Genomic DNA, 22,915 nt, shown 5'->3' with positions numbered 1-22,915 from the left:
TAGTCATAACAGCTTATCCACACTGACCTGACTCTGTGATAATAGTAATAACAGCTTATCGACACTGACCTGACACTGTGATAAAAGTAATAACAGCTTATCCACACTGACCTGAAACTGTGATAATAGTAATAACAGCTTATTGACACTGATCTGACACTGTGATAATAGTAATAACAGCTTATCCACACTGATCTGACATTGTGATAATAATAACAGCTTATCAACACTGACCTGAGTCTGTGATAATATTAATAACAGCTTATCCATACTGATCTGACACTGTGATAATAGTAATAACAGCGTATCCACACTGACCTGACTCTGTGATAATAGTAATAACATCTTATCGACACTGACCTGACACTGTGATAAAAGTAATAACAGCTTATCCACACTGACCTGAAACTGTGATAATAGTAATAACAGCTTATCCACACTGTTCTGACCCTGTGATAATAGTCATAACAGCTTATCCATACTGATCTGACTCTGTGATAATAGTCATAACAGCTTATCCATACTGATCTGCCACTGTGATAATAGTCATAACAGCTTATCCACACTGATCTGACTCTGTGATAATAGTCATAACAGCTTATCCATACTGATCTGCCACTGTGATAATAGTCATAACAGCTTATCCACACTGACCTCACCATAGTAATAACAGCTTATCAATACTGATCTGACACTGTGATAATAGTAATAACAGCTTATCCATACTGATCTGACACAGTGATAATAGTCATAACAGCTTATCCACACTGATCTGACTCTGTGATAATAGTCATAACAGCTTATCCATACTGATCTGACACTGTGATAATAATAACAGCTTATCCACACTGACCTGACCCTGTGATAATAGTAATAACAGCTTATCCACACTGACCGAACCCTGTGATAATAGTAATAACAGCGTATCCATACTGAACTGACCCTGTGATAATAGTAATAACAGCTTATCCACACTGACCTGACACTGTGAAAATAGTAATAACAGCATATCGATACTGATCTGACCCTGTGATAATAGTAATAACAACTTATCCACACTGACCTGACCCTGTGATAATAGTAATAACAGCTTATCAATACTTATCTGACCCTGTGATAAGATTAATAACAGCTTATCCACACTGACCTGACTCTGTGATAATAGTAATAACAGCTTATCCATACTGATCTGACACTGTGATAATAATAATAATAACAGTTTATCCACACTGACCTGACCCTGTGATAATAGTAATAACAGCTTATTCATACTGACCTGATGATGTGATAATATTAATAACAGCTTATCCATACTGATCTGACCCTATGATAATAGCAATATAAGCTTATCCACACTGACCTGACCCTGTGATAATAGTAATAACAGCTTATCCACACTGACCTGAAACTGTGATAATAGTAATAACAGCGTATCCACACTGACCTGACTCTGTGATAATAGTAATAACAGCTTATCGACACTGACCTGACACTGTGATAAAAGTAATAACAGCTTATCCACACTGACCTGAAACTGTGATAATAGTAATAACAGCTTATCCACACTGATCTGACATTGTGATAATAATAACAGCTTATCAACACTGACCCGAGTCTGTGATAATATTAATAACAGCTTATCCATACTGATCTGACACTGTGATAATAGTAATAACAGCTTAGCCCCACTGATCTGACCATGTGATAATAGTAATAACAGCTTAGCCCCACTGATCTGACCATGTGATAATAGTAATAACAGCTTAGCCCCATTGATCTGACCATGTGATAATAGTAATAACAGCTTAGCCCCACTGATCTGACCATGTGATAATAGTAATAACAGCTTAGCCCCACTGATCTGACCATGTGATAATAGTAATAACAGCTTAGCCCCACTGATCTGACCATGTGATAATAGTAATAACAGCTTCGCCCCACTGATCTGACCATGTGATAATAGTAATAACAGCTTATCCACACTGACCTGACCCTGTGATAATAGTAATACCAGCTTATCCATACTGATCTGACACTGTGATAATAATAATAATAATAATAATAATAACAGTTTATCCACACTGACCTGACCCTGTGATAATAGTAATAACAGCTTATCCACACTGACCTGAAACTGTGATAATAGTAATAACAGCTTATCCACACTGATCTGACATTGTGATAGTAATAACAGCTTATCAACACTGACCTGAGTCTGTGATAAAAGTAATAACAGCTTATCCATACTGATCTGACCATGTGATAATAGTAATAACAGCTTATCCACACTGACCTGACCCTGTGATAATAGTCATAACAGCTTATCTGACCCTGTGATAATAGTAATAACAGCTTATCCATACTTATCTGACACAGTGATAATAGTCATAACAGCTTATCCACACTGATCTGACTCTGTGATAATAGTCATAACAGCTTATCCATACTGATCTGACACTGTGATAATAATAACAGCTTATCCACACTGACCTGACCCTGTGATAATAGTAATAACAGCTTATCCACACTGACCGAACCCTGTGATAATAGTAATAACAGCGTATCCATACTGAACTGACCCTGTGATAATAGTAATAACAGCTTATCCACACTGACCTGACACTGTGATAATAGTAATAACAGCGTATCCATACTGAACTGACCCTGTGATAATAGTAATAACAGCTTATCCACACTGACCTGACACTGTGAAAATAGTAATAACAACTTATCCATACTGATCTGACTCTGTGATAAAAGTAATAACAGCATATCGATACTGATCTGACCCTGTGATAATAGTAATAACAGCTTATCCACACTGACCTGACCCTGTGATAATAGTAATAACAGCTTATCCATACTGATCTGACACTGTGATAATAATAATAATAACAGTTTATCCACACTGACCTGACCCTGTGATAATAGTAATAACAGCTTATTCACACTGACCTGATGATGTGATAATAGTAATAACAGCTTATCCATACTGATCTGACCCTATGATAATAGCAATATAAGCTTATCCACACTGACCTGACCCTGTGATAATAGTAATAACAGCTTATCCACACTGACATGAAACTGTGATAATAGTAATAACAGCATATCCACACTGATCTGACATTGTGATAGTAATAACAGCTTATCAACACTGACCTGAGTCTGTGATAATAGTAATAACAGCTTATCCATACTGATCTGACCATGTGATAATAGTAATAACAGCTTATCCACACTGACCTGACCCTGTGATAATAGTAATACCAGCTTATCCACACTGTTCTGACTCTGTGATAGTCATAACAGCTTATCCACACTGATCTGACCCTGTGATAATAGTAATAACAGCTTAGCCCCACTGATCTGACCATGTGATAATAGTAATAACAGCTTAGCCCCACTGATCTGACCATGTGATAATAGTAATAACAGCTTAGCCCCATTGATCTGACCATGTGATAATAGTAATAACAGCTTAGCCCCACTGATCTGACCATGTGATAATAGTAATAACAGCTTAGCCCCACTGATCTGACCATGTGATAATAGTAATAACAGCTTAGCCCCACTGATCTGACCATGTGATAATAGTAATAACAGCTTCGCCCCACTGATCTGACCATGTGATAATAGTAATAACAGCTTATCCACACTGACCTGACCCTGTGATAATAGTAATACCAGCTTATCCATACTGATCTGACACTGTGATAATAATAATAATAATAACAGTTTATCCACACTGACCTGACCCTGTGATAATAGTAATAACAGCTTATCCACACTGACCTGAAACTGTGATAATAGTAATAACAGCTTATCCACACTGATCTGACATTGTGATAGTAATAACAGCTTATCAACACTGACCTGAGTCTGTGATAAAAGTAATAACAGCTTATCCATACTGATCTGACCATGTGATAATAGTAATAACAGCTTATCCACACTGACCTGACCCTGTGATAATAGTAATACCAGCTTATCCACACTGTTCTGACTCTGTGATAATAGTCATAACAGCTTATCTGACCCTGTGATAATAGTAATAACAGCTTATCCATACTTATCTGACACAGTGATAATAGTCATAACAGCTTATCCACACTGATCTGACTCTGTGATAATAGTCATAACAGCTTATCCATACTGATCTGACACTGTGATAATAATAACAGCTTATCCACACTGACCTGACCCTGTGATAATAGTAATAACAGCTTATCCACACTGACCGAACCCTGTGATAATAGTAATAACAGCGTATCCATACTGAACTGACCCTGTGATAATAGTAATAACAGCTTATCCACACTGACCTGACACTGTGATAATAGTAATAACAGCGTATCCATACTGAACTGACCCTGTGATAATAGTAATAACAGCTTATCCACACTGACCTGACACTGTGAAAATAGTAATAACAACTTATCCATACTGATCTGACTCTGTGATAAAAGTAATAACAGCATATCGATACTGATCTGACCCTGTGATAATAGTAATAACAGCTTATCCACACTGACCTGACCCTGTGATAATAGTAATAACAGCTTATCCATACTGATCTGACACTGTGATAATAATAATAATAACAGTTTATCCACACTGACCTGACCCTGTGATAATAGTAATAACAGCTTATTCACACTGACCTGATGATGTGATAATAGTAATAACAGCTTATCCATACTGATCTGACCCTATGATAATAGCAATATAAGCTTATCCACACTGACCTGACCCTGTGATAATAGTAATAACAGCTTATCCACACTGACATGCAACTGTGATAATAGTAATAACAGCATATCCACACTGATCTGACATTGTGATAGTAATAACAGCTTATCAACACTGACCTGAGTCTGTGATAATAGTAATAACAGCTTATCCATACTGATCTGACCATGTGATAATAGTAATAACAGCTTATCCACACTGACCTGACCCTGTGATAATAGTAATACCAGCTTATCCACACTGTTCTGACTCTGTGATAGTCATAACAGCTTATCCACACTGATCTGACCCTGTGATAATACTAATAACAGCTTATCCATACTTATCTGACACAGTGATAATAGTCATAACAGCTTATCCACACTGATCTGACTCTGTGATAATAGTCATAACAGCTTATCCATACTGATCTGACACTGTGATAATAATAACAGCTTATCCACACTGACCTGACCCTGTGATAATAGTAATAACAGCTTATCCACACTGACCTGACCCTGTGATAATAGTAATAACAGCTTATCCACACTGTTCTGACTCTGTGATAGTCATAACAGCTTATCCACACTGATCTGACCCTGTGATAATAGTAATAACAGCTTATCCATACTTATCTGACACAGTGATAATAGTCATAACAGCTTATCCACACTGACCTGACACTGTGATAATAGTAATAACAGCGTATCCATACTGAACTGACCCTGTGATAATAGTAATAACAGCTTATCCACACTGACCTGACACTGTGAAAATAGTAATAACAGCTTATCCATACTGATCTGAATCTGTGATAAAAGTAATAACAGCATATCGATACTGATCTGACCCTGTGATAATAGTAATAACAGCTTATCCACACTGACCTGACCCTGTGATAATAGTAATAACAGCTTATCCATACTGATCTGACACTGTGATAATAATAATAATAATAACAGTTTATCCACACTGACCTGACCCTGTGAAAATAGTAATAACAGCTTATCCATACTGATCTGACCCTATGATAATAGTAATAACAGCTTATCCACACTGACCTGACCCTGTGATAATAGTAATAACAGCTTATCCATACTGATCTGAGACAGTGATAATAGTCATAACAGCTTATCCACACTGATCTGACTCTGTGATAATAGTAATAACAGCTTATTGACACTGATCTGACCCTGTGATAATAGTAATAACAGCTTATCCATACTGACCTGACACTGTGATAAAAGTAATAACAGCTTATCCACACTGTTCTGACTCTGTGATAATAGTCATAACAGCTTATCTGACCCTGTGATAATAGTAATAACAGCTTATCCATACTTATCTGACACAGTGATAATAGTCATAACAGCTTATCCACACTGATCTGACTCTGTGATAATAGTCATAACAGCTTATCCATACTGATCTGACACTGTGATAATAATAACAGCTTATCCACACTGACCGAACCCTGTGATAATAGTAATAACAGCGTATCCATACTGAACTGACCCTGTGATAATAGTAATAACAGCTTATCCACACTGACCTGACACTGTGATAATAGTAATAACAGCGTATCCATACTGAACTGACCCTGTGATAATAGTAATAACAGCTTATCCACACTGACCTGACACTGTGAAAATAGTAATAACAACTTATCCATACTGATCTGACTCTGTGATAAAAGTAATAACAGCATATCGATACTGATCTGACCCTGTGATAATAGTAATAACAGCTTATCCACACTGACCTGACCCTGTGATAATAGTAATAACAGCTTATCCATACTGATCTGACACTGTGATAATAATAATAATAACAGTTTATCCACACTGACCTGACCCTGTGATAATAGTAATAACAGCTTATTCACACTGACCTGATGATGTGATAATAGTAATAACAGCTTATCCATACTGATCTGACCCTATGATAATAGCAATATAAGCTTATCCACACTGACCTGACCCTGTGATAATAGTAATAACAGCTTATCCACACTGACCTGAAACTGTGATAATAGTAATAACAGCTTATCCACACTGATCTGACATTGTGATAGTAATAACAGCTTATCAACACTGACCTGAGTCTGTGATAATAGTAATAACAGCTTATCCATACTGATCTGACCATGTGATAATAGTAATAACAGCTTATCCACACTGACCTGACCCTGTGATAATAGTAATACCAGCTTATCCACACTGTTCTGACTCTGTGATAATAGTCATAACAGCTTATCCACACTGATCTGACCCTGTGATAATAGTAATAACAGCTTATCCATACTTATCTGACACAGTGATAATAGTCATAACAGCTTATCCACACTGATCTGACTCTGTGATAATAGTCATAACAGCTTATCCATACTGATCTGACACTGTGATAATAATAACAGCTTATCCACACTGACCTGACCCTGTGATAATAGTAATAACAGCTTATCCACACTGACCGAACCCTGTGATAATAGTAATAACAGCGTATCCATACTGAACTGACCCTGTGATAATAGTAATAACAGCTTATCCACACTGACCTGACACTGTGATAATAGTAATAACAGCGTATCCATACTGAACTGACCCTGTGATAATAGTAATAACAGCTTATCCACACTGACCTGACACTGTGAAAATAGTAATAACAGCTTATCCATACTGATCTGACTCTGTGATAAAAGTAATAACAGCATATCGATACTGATCTGACCCTGTGATAATAGTAATAACAGCTTATCCACACTGACCTGACCCTGTGATAATAGTAATAACAGCTTATCCATACTGATCTGACACTGTGATAATAATAATAATAATAACAGTTTATCCACACTGACCTGACCCTGTGATAATAGTAATAACAGCTTATCCATACTGATCTGACCCTATGATAATAGTAATAACAGCTTATCCATACTGATCTGACCCTGTGATAATAGTAATAACAGCTTATCCATACTGATCTGAGACAGTGATAATAGTCATAACAGCTTATCCACACTGACCTGACTCTGTGATAATAGTAATAACAGTTTATTGACACTGATCTGACCCTGTGATAATAGTAATAACAGCTTATCCATACTGACCTGACACTGTGATAAAAGTAATAACAGCGTATCCACACTGACCTGACTCTGTGATAATAGTAATAACATCTTATCGACACTGACCTGACACTGTGATAAAAGTAATAACAGCTTATCCACACTGACCTGAAACTGTGATAATAGTAATAACAGCTTATTGACACTGATCTGACACTGTGATAATAGTAATAACAGCTTATCCATACTGACCTGACACTGTGATAAAAGTAATAACAGCTTATCCACACTGACCTGAAACTGTGATAATAGTAATAACAGCTTATTGACACTGATCTGACACTGTGATAATAGTAATAACAGCTTATCCACACTGACCTGAAACTGTGATAAAAGTAATAACAGCTTATCCACACTGACCTGAAACTGTGATAATAGTAATAACAGCTTATTGACACTGATCTGACACTGTGATAATAGTAATAACAGCTTATCCACACTGATCTGACATTGTGATAATAATAACAGCTTATCAACACTGACCTGAGTCTGTGATAATATTAATAACAGCTTATCCATACTGATCTGACACTGTGATAATAGTAATAACAGCGTATCCACACTGACCTGACTCTGTGATAATAGTAATAACATCTTAGACACTGACCTGACACTGTGATAAAAGTAATAACAGCTTATCCACACTGACCTGAAACTGTGATAATAGTAATAACAGCTTATCCACACTGATCTGACTCTGTGATAATAGTAACAGCTTATCAACACTGACCTGAGTCTGTGATAATATTAATAACAGCTTATCCACACTGATCTGACCCTGTGATAATAGTAATAACAGCTTATCCATACTGATCTGAGACAGTGATAATAGTCATAACAGCTTATCCACACTGACCTGACTCTGTGATAATAGTAATAACAGCTTATTGACACTGATCTGACCCTGTGATAATAGTAATAACAGCTTATCCATACTGACCTGACACTGTGATAAAAGTAATAACAGCTTATCCACACTGACCTGAAACTGTGATAATAGTAATAACAGCTTATTGACACTGATCTGACACTGTGATAATAGTAATAACAGCTTATCCACACTGATCTGACATTGTGATAATAATAACAGCTTATCAACACTGACCTGAGTCTGTGATAATATTAATAACAGCTTATTCATACTGATCTGACACTGTGATAATAGTAATAACAGCGTATCCACACTGACCTGACTCTGTGATAATAGTAATAACATCTTATCGACACTGACCTGACACTGTGATAAAAGTAATAACAGCTTATCCACACTGACCTGAAACTGTGATAATAGTAATAACAGCTTATCCACACTGATCTGACTCTGTGATAATAGTCATAACAGCTTATCCATACTGATCTGACACTGTGATAATAGTCATAACAGCTTATCCATACTGATCTGACACTGTGATAATAGTAATAACAGCTTAGCCCCACTGATCTCACCATGTGATAATAGTAATAACAGCTTAGCCCCACTGATCTGACCATGTGATAATAGTAATAACAGCTTATCCACACTGACCTGACCCTGTGATAATAGTAATAACAGCTTATCTACACTGACCTGACCATGCGATAATAGAAATAACGGCTTAGCCCCACTGATCTGACCATGTGATAATAGTAATAACAGCTTAGCCCCACTGATCTGACCATGTGATAATAGTAATAACAGCTTATCCACACTGACCTGACACTGTGATAATAGTAATAACAGCGTATCCATACTGAACTGACCCTGTGATAATAGTAATAACAGCTTATCCACACTGACCTGACACTGTGAAAATAGTAATAACAACTTATCCATACTGATCTGACCATGTGATAATAGTAATAACAGCTTATCCACACTGACCTGACCCTGTGATAATAGTAATACCAGCTTATCCACACTGACCTGATGATGTGATAATAGTAATAACAGATTATCCATACTGATCTGACCCTATGATAATACCAATATAAGCTTATCCACACTGACCTGACCCTGTGATAATAGTAATAACAGCTTATCCACACTGACCTGAAACTGTGATAATAGTAATAACAGCTTATCCACACTGATCTGACATTGTGATAGTAATAACAGCTTATCAACACTGACCTGAGTCTGTGATAATAGTAATAACAGCTTATCCATACTGATCTGACCATGTGATAATAGTAATAACAGCTTATCCACACTGACCTGACCCTGTGATAATAGTAATACCAGCTTATCCACACTGTTCTGACTCTGTGATAATAGTCATAACAGCTTATCCACACTGATCTGACTCTGTGATAATAGTCATAACAGCTTATCCATACTGATCTGACTCTGTGATAATAGTCATAACAGCTTATCCATACTGATCTGACACTGTGATAATAATAACAGCTTATCCACACTGACCTGACCCTGTGATAATAGTAATAACAGCTTATCCACACTGACCGAACCCTGTGATAATAGTAATAACAGCGTATCCATACTGAACTGACCCTGTGATAATAGTAATAACAGCTTATCCACACTGACCTGACACTGTGATAATAGTAATAACAGCGTATCCATACTGAACTGACCCTGTGATAATAGTAATAACAGCTTATCCACACTGACCTGACACTGTGAAAATAGTAATAACAGCTTATCCATACTGATCTGAATCTGTGATAAAAGTAATAACAGCATATCGATACTGATCTGACCCTGTGATAATAGTAATAACAGCTTATCCACACTGACCTGACCCTGTGATAATAGTAATAACAGCTTATCCATACTGATCTGACACTGTGATAATAATAATAATAATAACAGTTTATCCACACTGACCTGACCCTGTGAAAATAGTAATAACAGCTTATCCATAATGATCTGACCCTATGATAATAGTAATAACAGCTTATCCACACTGACCTGACCCTGTGATAATAGTAATAACAGCTTATCCATACTGATCTGAGACAGTGATAATAGTCATAACAGCTTATCCACACTGACCTGACTCTGTGATAATAGTAATAACAGCTTATTGACACTGATCTGACCCTGTGATAATAGTAATAACAGCTTATCCATACTGACCTGACACTGTGATAAAAGTAATAACAGCTTATCCACACTGACCTGAAACTGTGATAATAGTAATAACAGCTTATTGACACTGATCTGACACTGTGATAATAGTAATAACAGCTTATCCACACTGATCTGACATTGTGATAATAATAACAGCTTATCAACACTGACCTGAGTCTGTGATAATATTAATAACAGCTTATCCATACTGATCTGACACTGTGATAATAGTAATAACAGCGTATCCACACTGACCTGACTCTGTGATAATAGTAATAACATCTTATCGACACTGACCTGACACTGTGATAAAAGTAATAACAGCTTATCCACACTGACCTGAAACTGTGATAATAGTAATAACAGCTTATCCACACTGATCTGACTCTGTGATAATAGTCATAACAGCTTATCCATACTGATCTGACACTGTGATAATAGTCATAACAGCTTATCCACACTGATCTGACTCTGTGATAATAGTCATAACAGCTTATCCATACTGATCTGACACTGTGATAATAGTCATAACAGCTTATCCACACTGATCTGACTCTGTGATAATAGTCATAACAGCTTATCCATACTGATCTGACACTGTGATAATAGTAATAACAGCTTAGCCCCACTGATCTCACCATGTGATAATAGTAATAACAGCTTAGCCCCACTGATCTGACCATGTGATAATAGTAATAACAGCTTATCCACACTGACCTGACCCTGTGATAATAGTAATAACAGCTTATCTACACTGACCTGACCATGCGATAATAGAAATAACGGCTTAGCCCCACTGATCTGACCATGTGATAATAGTAATAACAGCTTAGCCCCACTGATCTGACCATGTGATAATAGTAATAACAGCTTATCCACACTGACCTGACCCTGTGATAATAGCAATACCAGCTTATCAATACTGATCTGACACTGTGATAATAGTAATAACAGCTTATCCATACTGATCTGACACAGTGATAATAGTCATAACAGCTTATCCACACTGATCTGACTCTGTGATAATAGTCATAACAGCTTATCCACACTGATCTGACCCTGTGATAATAGTAATAACAACTTATCCACACTGACCTGACCCTGTGATAATAGTAATAACAGCTTATCAATACTTATCTGACCCTGTGATGAGATTAATAACAGCTTATCCACACTGACCTGACCCTGTGATAATAGTAATAACAGCTTATCCATACTGATCTGACACTGTGATAATAATAATAATAACAGTTTATCCACACTGACCTGACCCTGTGATAATAGTAATAACAGCTTATTCATACTGGCCTGATGATGTGATAATAGTAATAACAGCTTATCCATACTGATCTGACCCTATGATAATAGCAATATAAGCTTATCCACACTGACCTGACTCTGTGATAATAGTAATAACAACTTATCCACACTGACCTGACCCTGTGATAATAGCAATACCAGCTTATCAATACTGATCTGACACTGTGATAATAGTAATAACAGCTTATCCATACTGATCTGACACAGTGATAATAGTCATAACAGCTTATCAACACTGACCTGACCATGTGATAATAGTAATAACAGCTTATCCATACTGATCTGACACTGTGATAATAGTAATAACAGCTTAGCCCCACTGATCTGACCATTTGATAATAGTAATAACAGCTTAGCCCCACTGATCTGACCATGTGATAATAGTAATAACAGCTTAGCCCCATTGATCTGACCATGTGATAATAGTAATAACAGCTTAGCCCCACTGATCTGACCATGTGATAATAGTAATAACAGCTTAGCCCCACTGATCTGACCATGTGATAATAGTAATAACAGCTTAGCCCCACTGATCTGACCACGTGATAATAGTAATAACAGCTTAGCCCCACTGATCTGACCATGTGATAATAGTAATAAAAGCTTATCCACACTGACCTGACCCTGTGATAATAGTAATACCAGCTTATCCATACTGATCTGACACTGTGATAATAGTAATAACAGCTTATCCATACTGATCTGACACAGTGATAATAGTCATAACAGCTTATCCACACTGATCTGACTGTGTGATAATAGTCATAACAGCTTATCCTTACTGATCTGACACTGTGATAATAATAACAGCTTATCCACACTGACCTGAACCTGTGATAATAGTAATAACAGCTTATCCACACTGACCGAACCCTGTGATAATAGTAATAACAGCATATCCATACTGAACTGACCCTGTGATAATAGTAATAACAGCTTATCCACACTGACCTGACACTGTGAAAATAGTAATAACAGCTTATCCATACTGATCTGACTCTGTGATAATAGTAATAACAGCATATCGATACTGATCTGACCCTGTGATAATAGTAATAACAACTTATCCACACTTACCTGACCCTGTGGTAATAGTAATAACAGCTTATCAATACTTATCTGACCCTGTGATAAGAGTAATAACAGCTTATCCACACTGACCTGACCCTGTGATAATAGTAATAACAGCTTATCCATACTGATCTGACACTGTGATAATAATAATAATAACAGTTTATCCACACTGACCTGACCCTGTGATAATAGTAATAACAGCTTATTCACACTGACCTGATGATGTGATAATAGTAATAACAGCGTATCCACACTGACCTGACTCTGTGATAAAACTAATAACATCTTATCGACACTGACCTGACACTGTGATAAAAGTAATAACAGCTTATCCACACTGACCTGAAACTGTGATAATAGTAATAACAGCTTATCCACACTGTTCTGACCCTGTGATAATAGTCATAACAGCTTATCCATACTGATCTGACTCTGTGATAATAGTCATAACAGCTTATCCATACTGATCTGACACTGTGATAATAGTCATAACAGCTTATCCACACTGATCTGACTCTGTGATAATAGTCATAACAGCTTATCCATACTGATCTGACACTGTGATAATAGTCATAACAGCTTATCCACACTGATCTGACTCTGTGATAATAGTCATAACAGCTTATCCATACTGATCTGACACTGTGATAATAGTAATAACAGCTTAGCCCCACTGATCTCACCATGTGATAATAGTAATAACAGCTTAGCCCCACTGATCTGACCATGTGATAATAGTAATAACAGCTTATCCACACTGACCTGACCCTGTGATAATAGTAATAACAGCTTATCCACACTGACCTGACCATGTGATAATAGAAATAACGGCTTAGCCCAACTGATCTGACCATGTGATAATAGTAATAACAGCTTAGCCCCACTGATCTGACCATGTGATAATAGTAATAACAGCTATCCATACTGATCTGACACTGTGATAATAATAACAGCTTATCCACACTGACCTGACCCTGTGATAATAGTAATAACAGCTTATCCACACTGACCGAACCCTGTGATAATAGTAATAACAGCGTATCCATACTGAACTGACCCAGTGATAATAGTAATAACAGCTTATTCACACTGACCTGATGATGTGATAATAGTAATAACAGCTTATCCATACTGATCTGACCCTGTGATAATAGTAATAACAGCGTATCCATACTGAACTGACCCTGTGATAATAGTAATAACAACTTATCCACACTGACCTGACCCTGTGATAATAGTAATAACAGCTTATCAATACTTATCTGACCCTGTGATAAGAGTAATAACAGCTTATCCACACTGACCTGACCCTGTGATAATAGTAATAACAGCTTATCCACACTGACCTGAAACTGTGATAATAGTAATAACATCGTATCCACACTGACCTAACGCTGTGATAATAGTAATAACAGCTTATCCACACTGACCTGAAACTGTGATAATAGTAATAACAGCTTATCCACACTGATCTGACATTGTGATAATAATAACAGCTTATCAACACTTACCTGAGTCTGTGATAATAGTAATAACAGCTTATCCATACTGATCTGACACTGTGATAATAGTAATAACAGCTTAGCCCCACTGATCTGACCATGTGATAATAGTAATAGCAGTTTAGCCCCACTGATCTGACCATGTGATAATAGTAATAACAGCTTAGCCCCACTGATCTGACACTGTGATACTAGTAATAACAGCTTATCCACACTGATCTGACCATGTGATAATAGTAATAACAGCTTAGCCCCACTGATCTGACCATGTGATAATAGTAATAACAGCTTAGCCCCACTGATCTGACCATGTGATAATAGTAATAACAGCTTATCCACACTGACCTGACCCTGTGATAATATAAATGACAGCTTAGCCCCACTGATCTGACCATGTGATAATAGTAATAACAGCTTAGCCCCACTGATCTGACCATGTGATAATAGTAATAACAGCTTATCCACACTGACCTGATCCTGTGATAATAGTAATACCAGCTTATCCACACTGTTCTGACTCTGTGATAATAGTCATAACAGCTTATCCACACTGATCTGACCCTGTGATAATAGTAATAACAGCTTATCCATACTTATCTGACACAGTGATAATAGTCATAACAGCTTATCCACACTGATCTGACTCTGTGATAATAGTCATAACAGCTTATCCATACTGATCTGACACTGTGATAATAATAACAGCTTATCCACACTGACCTGACCCTGTGATAATAGTAATAACAGCTTATCCACACTGACCTGACACTGTGATAATAGTAATAACAGCGTATCCATACTGAACTGACCCTGTGATAATAGTAATAACAGCTTATCCACACTGACCTGACACTGTGATAATAGTAATAACAGCGTATCCATACTGAACTGACCCTGTGATAATAGTAATAACAGCTTATCCACACTGACCTGACACTGTGAAAATAGTAATAACAGCTTATCCATACTGATCTGACTCTGTGATAAAAGTAATAACAGCATATCGATACTGATCTGACCCTGTGATAATAGTAATAACAGCTTATCCACACTGACCTGACCCTGTGATAATAGTAATAACAGCTTATCCATACTGATCTGACACTGTGATAATAATAATAATAACAGTTTATCCACACTGACCTGACCCTGTGAAAATAGTAATAACAGCTTATCCATACTGATCTGACCCTATGATAATAGTAATAACAGCTTATCCACACTGACCTGACCCTGTGATAATAGTAATAACAGCTTATCCATACTGATCTGACACAGTGATAATAGTCATAACAGCTTATCCACACTGACCTGACCATGTGATAATAGTAATAACAGCTTAGCCCCACTGATCTGACCTGACCATATGATAATAGTAATAACAGCTTATCCACACTGACCTGAAACTGTGATAATAGTAATAACAGCTTATCCACACTGACCTGACCATGTGATAATAGTAATAACAGCTTAGCCCCACTGATCTGACCTGACCATATGATAATAGTAATAACAGCTTATCCACACTGACCTGAAACTGTGATAATAGTAATAACAGCTTATCCACACTGATCTGACATTGTGATAATAGTAATAACAGCTTATCCACACTGACCTGACACTGTGCTAATAGTAATAACAGCGTATCCATACTGAACTGACCCTGTGATAATAGTAATAACAGCTTATCCACACTGACCTGACACTGTGAAAATAGTAATAACAGCTTATCCATACTGATCTGACTCTGTGATAAAAGTAATAACAGCATATCGATACTGATCTGACCCTGTGATAATAGTAATAACAGCTTATCCACACTGACCTGACCCTGTGATAATAGTAATAACAGCTTATCCATACTGATCTGACACTGTGATAATAATAATAATAATAATAACAGTTTATCCACACTGACCTGACCCTGTGAAAATAGTAATAACAGCTTATCCACACTGACCTGACTCTGTGATAATAGTAATAACAGCTTATTGACACTGATCTGACCCTGTGATAATAGTAATAACAGCTTATCCATACTGACCTGACACTGTGATAAAAGTAATAACAGCTTATCCACACTGACCTGAAACTGTGATAATAGTAATAACAGCTTATTGACACTGATCTGACACTGTGATAATAGTAATAACAGCTTATCCACACTGACCTGAAACTGTGATAATAGTAATAACAGCTTATCCACACTGATCTGACATTGTGATAGTAATAACAGCTTATCAACACTGACCTGAGTCTGTGATAATATTAATAACAGCTTATCCATACTGATCTGACACTGTGATAATAGTAATAACAGCGTATCCACACTGACCTGAATCTGTGATAATAGTAATAACAGCTTATCAACACTGACCTGACACTGTGATAATAGTAATAACAGCTTATCCACACTGACCTGAAACTGTGATAATAGTAACAGCTTATCAACACTGACCTGAGTCTGTGATAATAGTAATAACAGCTTATCCACACTGATCTGACCCTGTGATAATAGTAATAACAGCTTATCCATACTGATCTGACACAGTGATAATAGTCATAACAGCTTATCCACACTGACCTGACACTGTGAAAATAGTAATAACAGCTTATCCATACTGATCTGACTCTGTGATAAAAGTAATAACAGCATATCGATACTGATCTGACCCTGTGATAATAGTAATAACAGCTTATCCACACTGACCTGACCCTGTGATAATAGTAATAACAGCTTATCCATACTGATCTGACACTGTGATAATAATAATAATAACAGTTTATCCACACTGACCTGACCCTGTGATAATAGTAATAACAGCTTATCCATACTGATCTGACCCTATGATAATAGCAATATAAGCTTATCCACACTGACCTGACCCTGTGATAATAGTAATAACAGCTTATCCACACTGACCTGAAACTGTGATAATAGTAATAACAGCTTATGGACACTGATCTGACACTGTGATAATAGTAATAACAGCTTATCCACACTGATCTGACATTGTGATAATAATAACAGCTTATCAACACTGACCTGAGTCTGTGATAATATTAATAACAGCTTATCGATACTGATCTGACACTGTGATAATAGTAATAACAGCGTATCCACACTGACCTGACTCTGTGATAATAGTAATAACAGCTTATCGACACTGACCTGACACTGTGATAAAAGTAATAACAGCTTATCCGCACTGACCTGAAACTGTGATAATAGTAATAACAGCTTATCCACACTGTTCTGACTCTGTGATAATAGTCATAACAGCGTATCCACACTGATCTGACCCTGTGATAATAGTAATAACAGCTTATCCATACTGATCTGACACAGTGATACTAGTCATAACAGCTTATCCACACTGATCTGACTCTGTGATAATAGTCATAACAGCTTATCCATACTGATCTGACCCTGTGATAATAGTAATAACAGCTTATCCATACTGATCTGACATTGTGATAATAATAACAGCTTATCAACACTGACCTGAGTCTGTGATAATATTAATAACAGCTTATCCATACTGATCTGACACTGTGATAATAGTAATAACAGCGTATCCACACTGACCTGACTCTGTGATAATAGTAATAACAGCTTATCGACACTGACCTGACACTGTGATAAAAGTAATAACAGCTTATCCACACTGACCTGAAACTGTGATAATAGTAATAACAGCTTATCCACACTTTTCTGACTCTGTGATAATAGTCATAACAGCTTATCCACACTGATCTGACCCTGTGATAATAGTAATAACAGCTTATCCATACTGATCTGACACAGTGATAATAGTCATAACAGCTTAACCACACTGACCTGACACTGTGAAAATAGTAATAACAACTTATCCATAATGATCTGACTCTGTGATAAAAGTAATAACAGCATATCGATACTGATCTGACCCTGTGATAATAGTAATAACAGCTTATCCACACTGACCTGACCCTGTGATAATAGTAATAACAGCTTATCCATACTGATCTGACACTGTGATAATAATAATAATAATAACAGTTTATCCACACTGACCTGACCCTGTGAAAATAGTAATAACAGCTTATCCATACTGATCTGACCCTGTGATAATAGTAATAACAGCTTATCCACACTGACCTGACCCTGTGATAATAGTAATAACAGCTTATCCACACTGACCTGACCCTGTGATAATAGTAATAACAGCTTATGGACACTGATCTGACACTGTGATAATAGTAATAACAGCTTATCCACACTGATCTGACATTGTGATAATAATAACAGCTTATCAACACTGACCTGAGTCTGTGATAATAGTAATAACAGCTTATCCATACTGATCTGACACTGTGATAATAGTAATAACAGCGTATCCACACTGACCTGACTCTGTGATAATAGTAATAACAGCTTATCCACACTGACCTGACACTGTGATAATAGTAATAACAGCTTATCCATACTGATCTGAAACTGTGATAATAGTAATAACAGCTTATCCACACTGTTCTGACTCTGTGATAATAGTCATAACAGCTTATCTGACCCTGTGATAATAGTAATAACAGCTTATCCATACTTATCTGACATAGTGATAATAGTCATAACAGCTTATCCACACTGATCTGACTCTGTGATAAAAGTAATAACAGCATATCCATACTGATCTGACCCTGTGATAATAGTAATAACAGCTTATCCACACTGATCTGACCCTGTGATAATAGTAATAACAGCTTATCCATACTGATCTGACACTGTGATAATAATAATAATAACAGTTTATCCACACTGACCTGACCCTGTGATAATAGTAATAACAGCTTATCCATACTGATCTGACCCTATGATAATAGCAATAACAGCTTATCCACACTGACCTGACCCTGTGATAATAGTAATAACAGCTTATCCACACTGACCTGACCCTGTGATAATAGTAATAACAGCTTATCCATACTGATCTGACACTGTGATAATAGTAATAACAGCGTATCCACACTGACCTGACTCTGTGATAATAGTAATAACAGCTTATCGACACTGACCTGACACTGTGATAAAAGTAATAACAGCTTATCCACACTGACCTGAAACTGTGATAATAGTAATAACAGCTTATCCACACTGTTCTGACTCTGTGATAATAGTCATAACAGCTTATCCACACTGATCTGACCCTGTGATAATAGTAATAACAGCTTATCCATACTGATCTGACACAGTGATAATAGTCATAACAGCTTATCCACATTGACCTGACACTGTGAAAATAGTAATAACAGCTTATCCATACTGATCTGACACTGTGATAATAATAATAATAACAGTTTATCCACACTGACCTGACCCTGTGAAAATAGTAATAACAGCTTATCCATACTGATCTGACCCTATGATAATAGTAATAACAGCTTATCCACACTGACCTGACCCTGTGATAATAGTAATAACAGCTTATCCATACTGATCTGACACAGTGATAATAGTCATAACAGCTTATCCACACTGACCTGACTCTGTGATAATAGTAATAACAGCTTATCGACACTGACCTGACACTGTGATAATAGTAATAACAGCTTATCCACACTGATCTGACATTGTGATAATAATAACAGCTTATCAACACTGACCTGAGTCTGTGATAATAGTAATAACAGCTTATCCATACTGATCTGACACTGTGATAATAGTAATAACAGCTTAGCCCCACTGATCTGACCATGTGATAATAGTAATAGCAGCTTAGCCCCACTGATCTGACCATGTGATAATAGTAATAACAGCTTAGCCCCACTGATCTGTCCCTGACCATATGATAATAGTAATAACAGCTTATCCACACTGATCTGACCATGTGATAATAGTAATAACAGCTTAGCCCCACTGATCTGACCATGTGATAATAGTAATAACAGCTTATCCACACTGACCTGACCCTGTGATAATAGAAATAACAGCTTAGCCCCACTGATCTGACCATGTGATAATAGTAATAACAGCTTAGCCCCACTGATCTGACCATGTGATAATAGTAATAACAGCTTATCCACACTGACCTGACCCTGTGATAAAAGTAATAACAGCATATCGATACTGATCTGACCCTGTGATAATAGTAATAACAGCTTATCCACACTGACCTGACCCTGTGATAATAGTAATAACAGCTTATCCATACTGATCTGACACTGTGATAATAATAATAATAACAGTTTATCCACACTGACCTGACCCTGTGAAAATAGTAATAACAGCTTATCCATACTGATCTGACCCTATGATAATAGTAATAACAGCTTATCCACACTGACCTGACCCTGTGATAATAGTAATAACAGCTTATCCATACTGATCTGACACAGTGATAATAGTCATAACAGCTTATCCACACTGACCTGACTCTGTGATAATAGTAATAACAGCTTATCGACACTGACCTGACACTGTGATAGTAGTAATAACAGCTTATCCACACTGATCTGACATTGTGATAATAATAACAGCTTATCAACACTGACCTGAGTCTGTGATAATATTAATAACAGCTTATCCATACTGATCTGACACTGTGATAATAGTAATAACAGCGTATCCACACTGACCTGACTCTGTGATAATAGTAATAACAGCTTATCGACACTGACCTGACACTGTGATAAAAGTAATAACAGCGTATCCACACTGACCTGAGTCTGTGATAATAGTAATAACAGCTTATCCATACTGATCTGACCATGTGATAATAGTAATAACAGCTTATCCATACTGATCTGACCATGTGATAATAGTAATAACAGCGTATCCACACTGACCTGACCCTGTGATAATAGTAATAACAGCTTATCCACACTGACCTGACACTGTGATAATAGTAATAACAGTTTAACCACACTGACCTGACACTGTGATAATAGTAATAACAGCTTATCCACACTGACCTGACACTGTGATAAAAGTAATAACAGCTTATCCACACTGACCTGAGTCTGTGATAATAGTAATAACAGCTTATCCATACTGATCTGACACTGTGATAATAGTAATAACAGTGTATCCACACTGACCTGACTCTGTGATAATAGTAATAACAGCTTATCGACACTGACCTGACACTGTGATAAAAGTAATAACAGCTTATCCACACTGACCTGAGTCTGTGATAATAGTAATAACAGCTTATCTACACTGATCTGACACTGTGATAATAGTAATAATAGCTTATCCATACTGATCTGACATTGTGATAATAGTAATAACAGCTTTTCCATACGTGCTTTTACACCTGCATTGTTTGCTGTTTGGGGTTTTAGGCTGGGTTTCTGTACAGCACTTTGAGATATCAGCTGATGTACGAAGGGCTATATAAATAAATTTGATTTGATTTTGATTTGATTTGATCTGACCCTGTGATAATAGTAATAACAGCTTATCCACACTGACCTGACACTGTGATAATAGTAATAAAAGCTTATCCATACTGATCTGACATTGTGATAATAGTAATAACAGCTTATCCATACCGATCTGATCCTGTGATAATAGTATTAACAGCTTATCCCCCTGACCTGACCCTGTGATAATAGTAATAACAGCTTATCCACACTGACCTGACACTGTGATAATAGTAATAAAAGCTTATCCATACTGATCTGACATTGTGATAATAGTAATAACAGCTTATCCATACCGATCTGATCCTGTGATAATAGTATTAACAGCTTATCCCCCTGACCGAACCCTGTGATAATAGTAATAACAGCGTATCCACACTGACCTGACCCTGTGATAATAGTAATAACAGCTTATCCACACTGACCTGACACTGTGATAATAGTAATAACAGCTTAGGCCCACTGATCTGACCCTGTGATAATAGTAATAACAGCTTATCCACACTGACCTGACACTGTGATAATAGTAATAACAACTTAGCCCCACTGATCTGACCATGTGATAATAGTAATAACAGCTTAGCCCCACTGATCTGACCATGTGATAATAGTAATAACAGCTTAGGCCCACTGATCTGACCATGTGATAATAGTAAAAACAGCTTATCCACACTGTCCTGACCC

General features: G+C 36.8%; 1 protein-coding gene across 6 annotated transcripts; it reads right to left on the bottom strand.

Annotated features, from left to right (window-relative positions):
* Positions 1–705: 705 nt before the first annotated feature.
* Positions 706–16,179, bottom strand: LOC127910347 (uncharacterized). 6 transcript variants are annotated; one of them, XR_008074483.1, is made up of 4 exons: positions 15,971–16,179; positions 10,470–10,685; positions 6,581–7,288; positions 706–937 (listed from the first exon to the last, which is right to left on the bottom strand). XR_008074483.1 is itself a non-coding variant. In XM_052473762.1 (2 exons), the coding sequence occupies exons 1-2, from the start codon at positions 6,068–6,070 to the stop codon at positions 2,364–2,366; spliced, it is 912 nt and encodes a 303-aa protein (XP_052329722.1). In that variant the 5' UTR covers positions 6,071–6,196; the 3' UTR covers positions 1,404–2,363. The 6 variants fall into 6 exon arrangements, 1 of the variants encoding a protein (XP_052329722.1); XR_008074482.1 differs by lacking the exon at positions 706–937 and adding an exon at positions 1,404–2,574; XR_008074479.1 differs by lacking the exon at positions 706–937 and adding an exon at positions 5,099–5,243 and having other exon boundaries at positions 6,200–7,288.
* Between the last annotated feature and the right edge of the window lie 6,736 nt (positions 16,180–22,915).

The sequence above is a fragment of the Oncorhynchus keta genome, chromosome 21 (genome assembly GCF_023373465.1).
Source record: "Oncorhynchus keta strain PuntledgeMale-10-30-2019 chromosome 21, Oket_V2, whole genome shotgun sequence".
NCBI lineage: Eukaryota > Metazoa > Chordata > Actinopteri > Salmoniformes > Salmonidae > Oncorhynchus > Oncorhynchus keta.
The sequence above is the reverse complement of the archived record's forward strand: the minus strand, read 5'-3'. Positions and strand labels throughout refer to the sequence as shown.

Coding starts and splice junctions, on each gene's coding strand:
- LOC127910347 (XM_052473762.1), bottom strand. CDS start 6,070: ATGGATAAGCTGTTATTACTATTATCACAGGGTCAGATAAGCTGTTAT. Junction 2,914..5,708: donor TACTATTTTCACAGGGTCAG/GTCAGTGTGGAT, acceptor TCACAGGGTCAG/GTCAGTGTGGATAAACTGTT.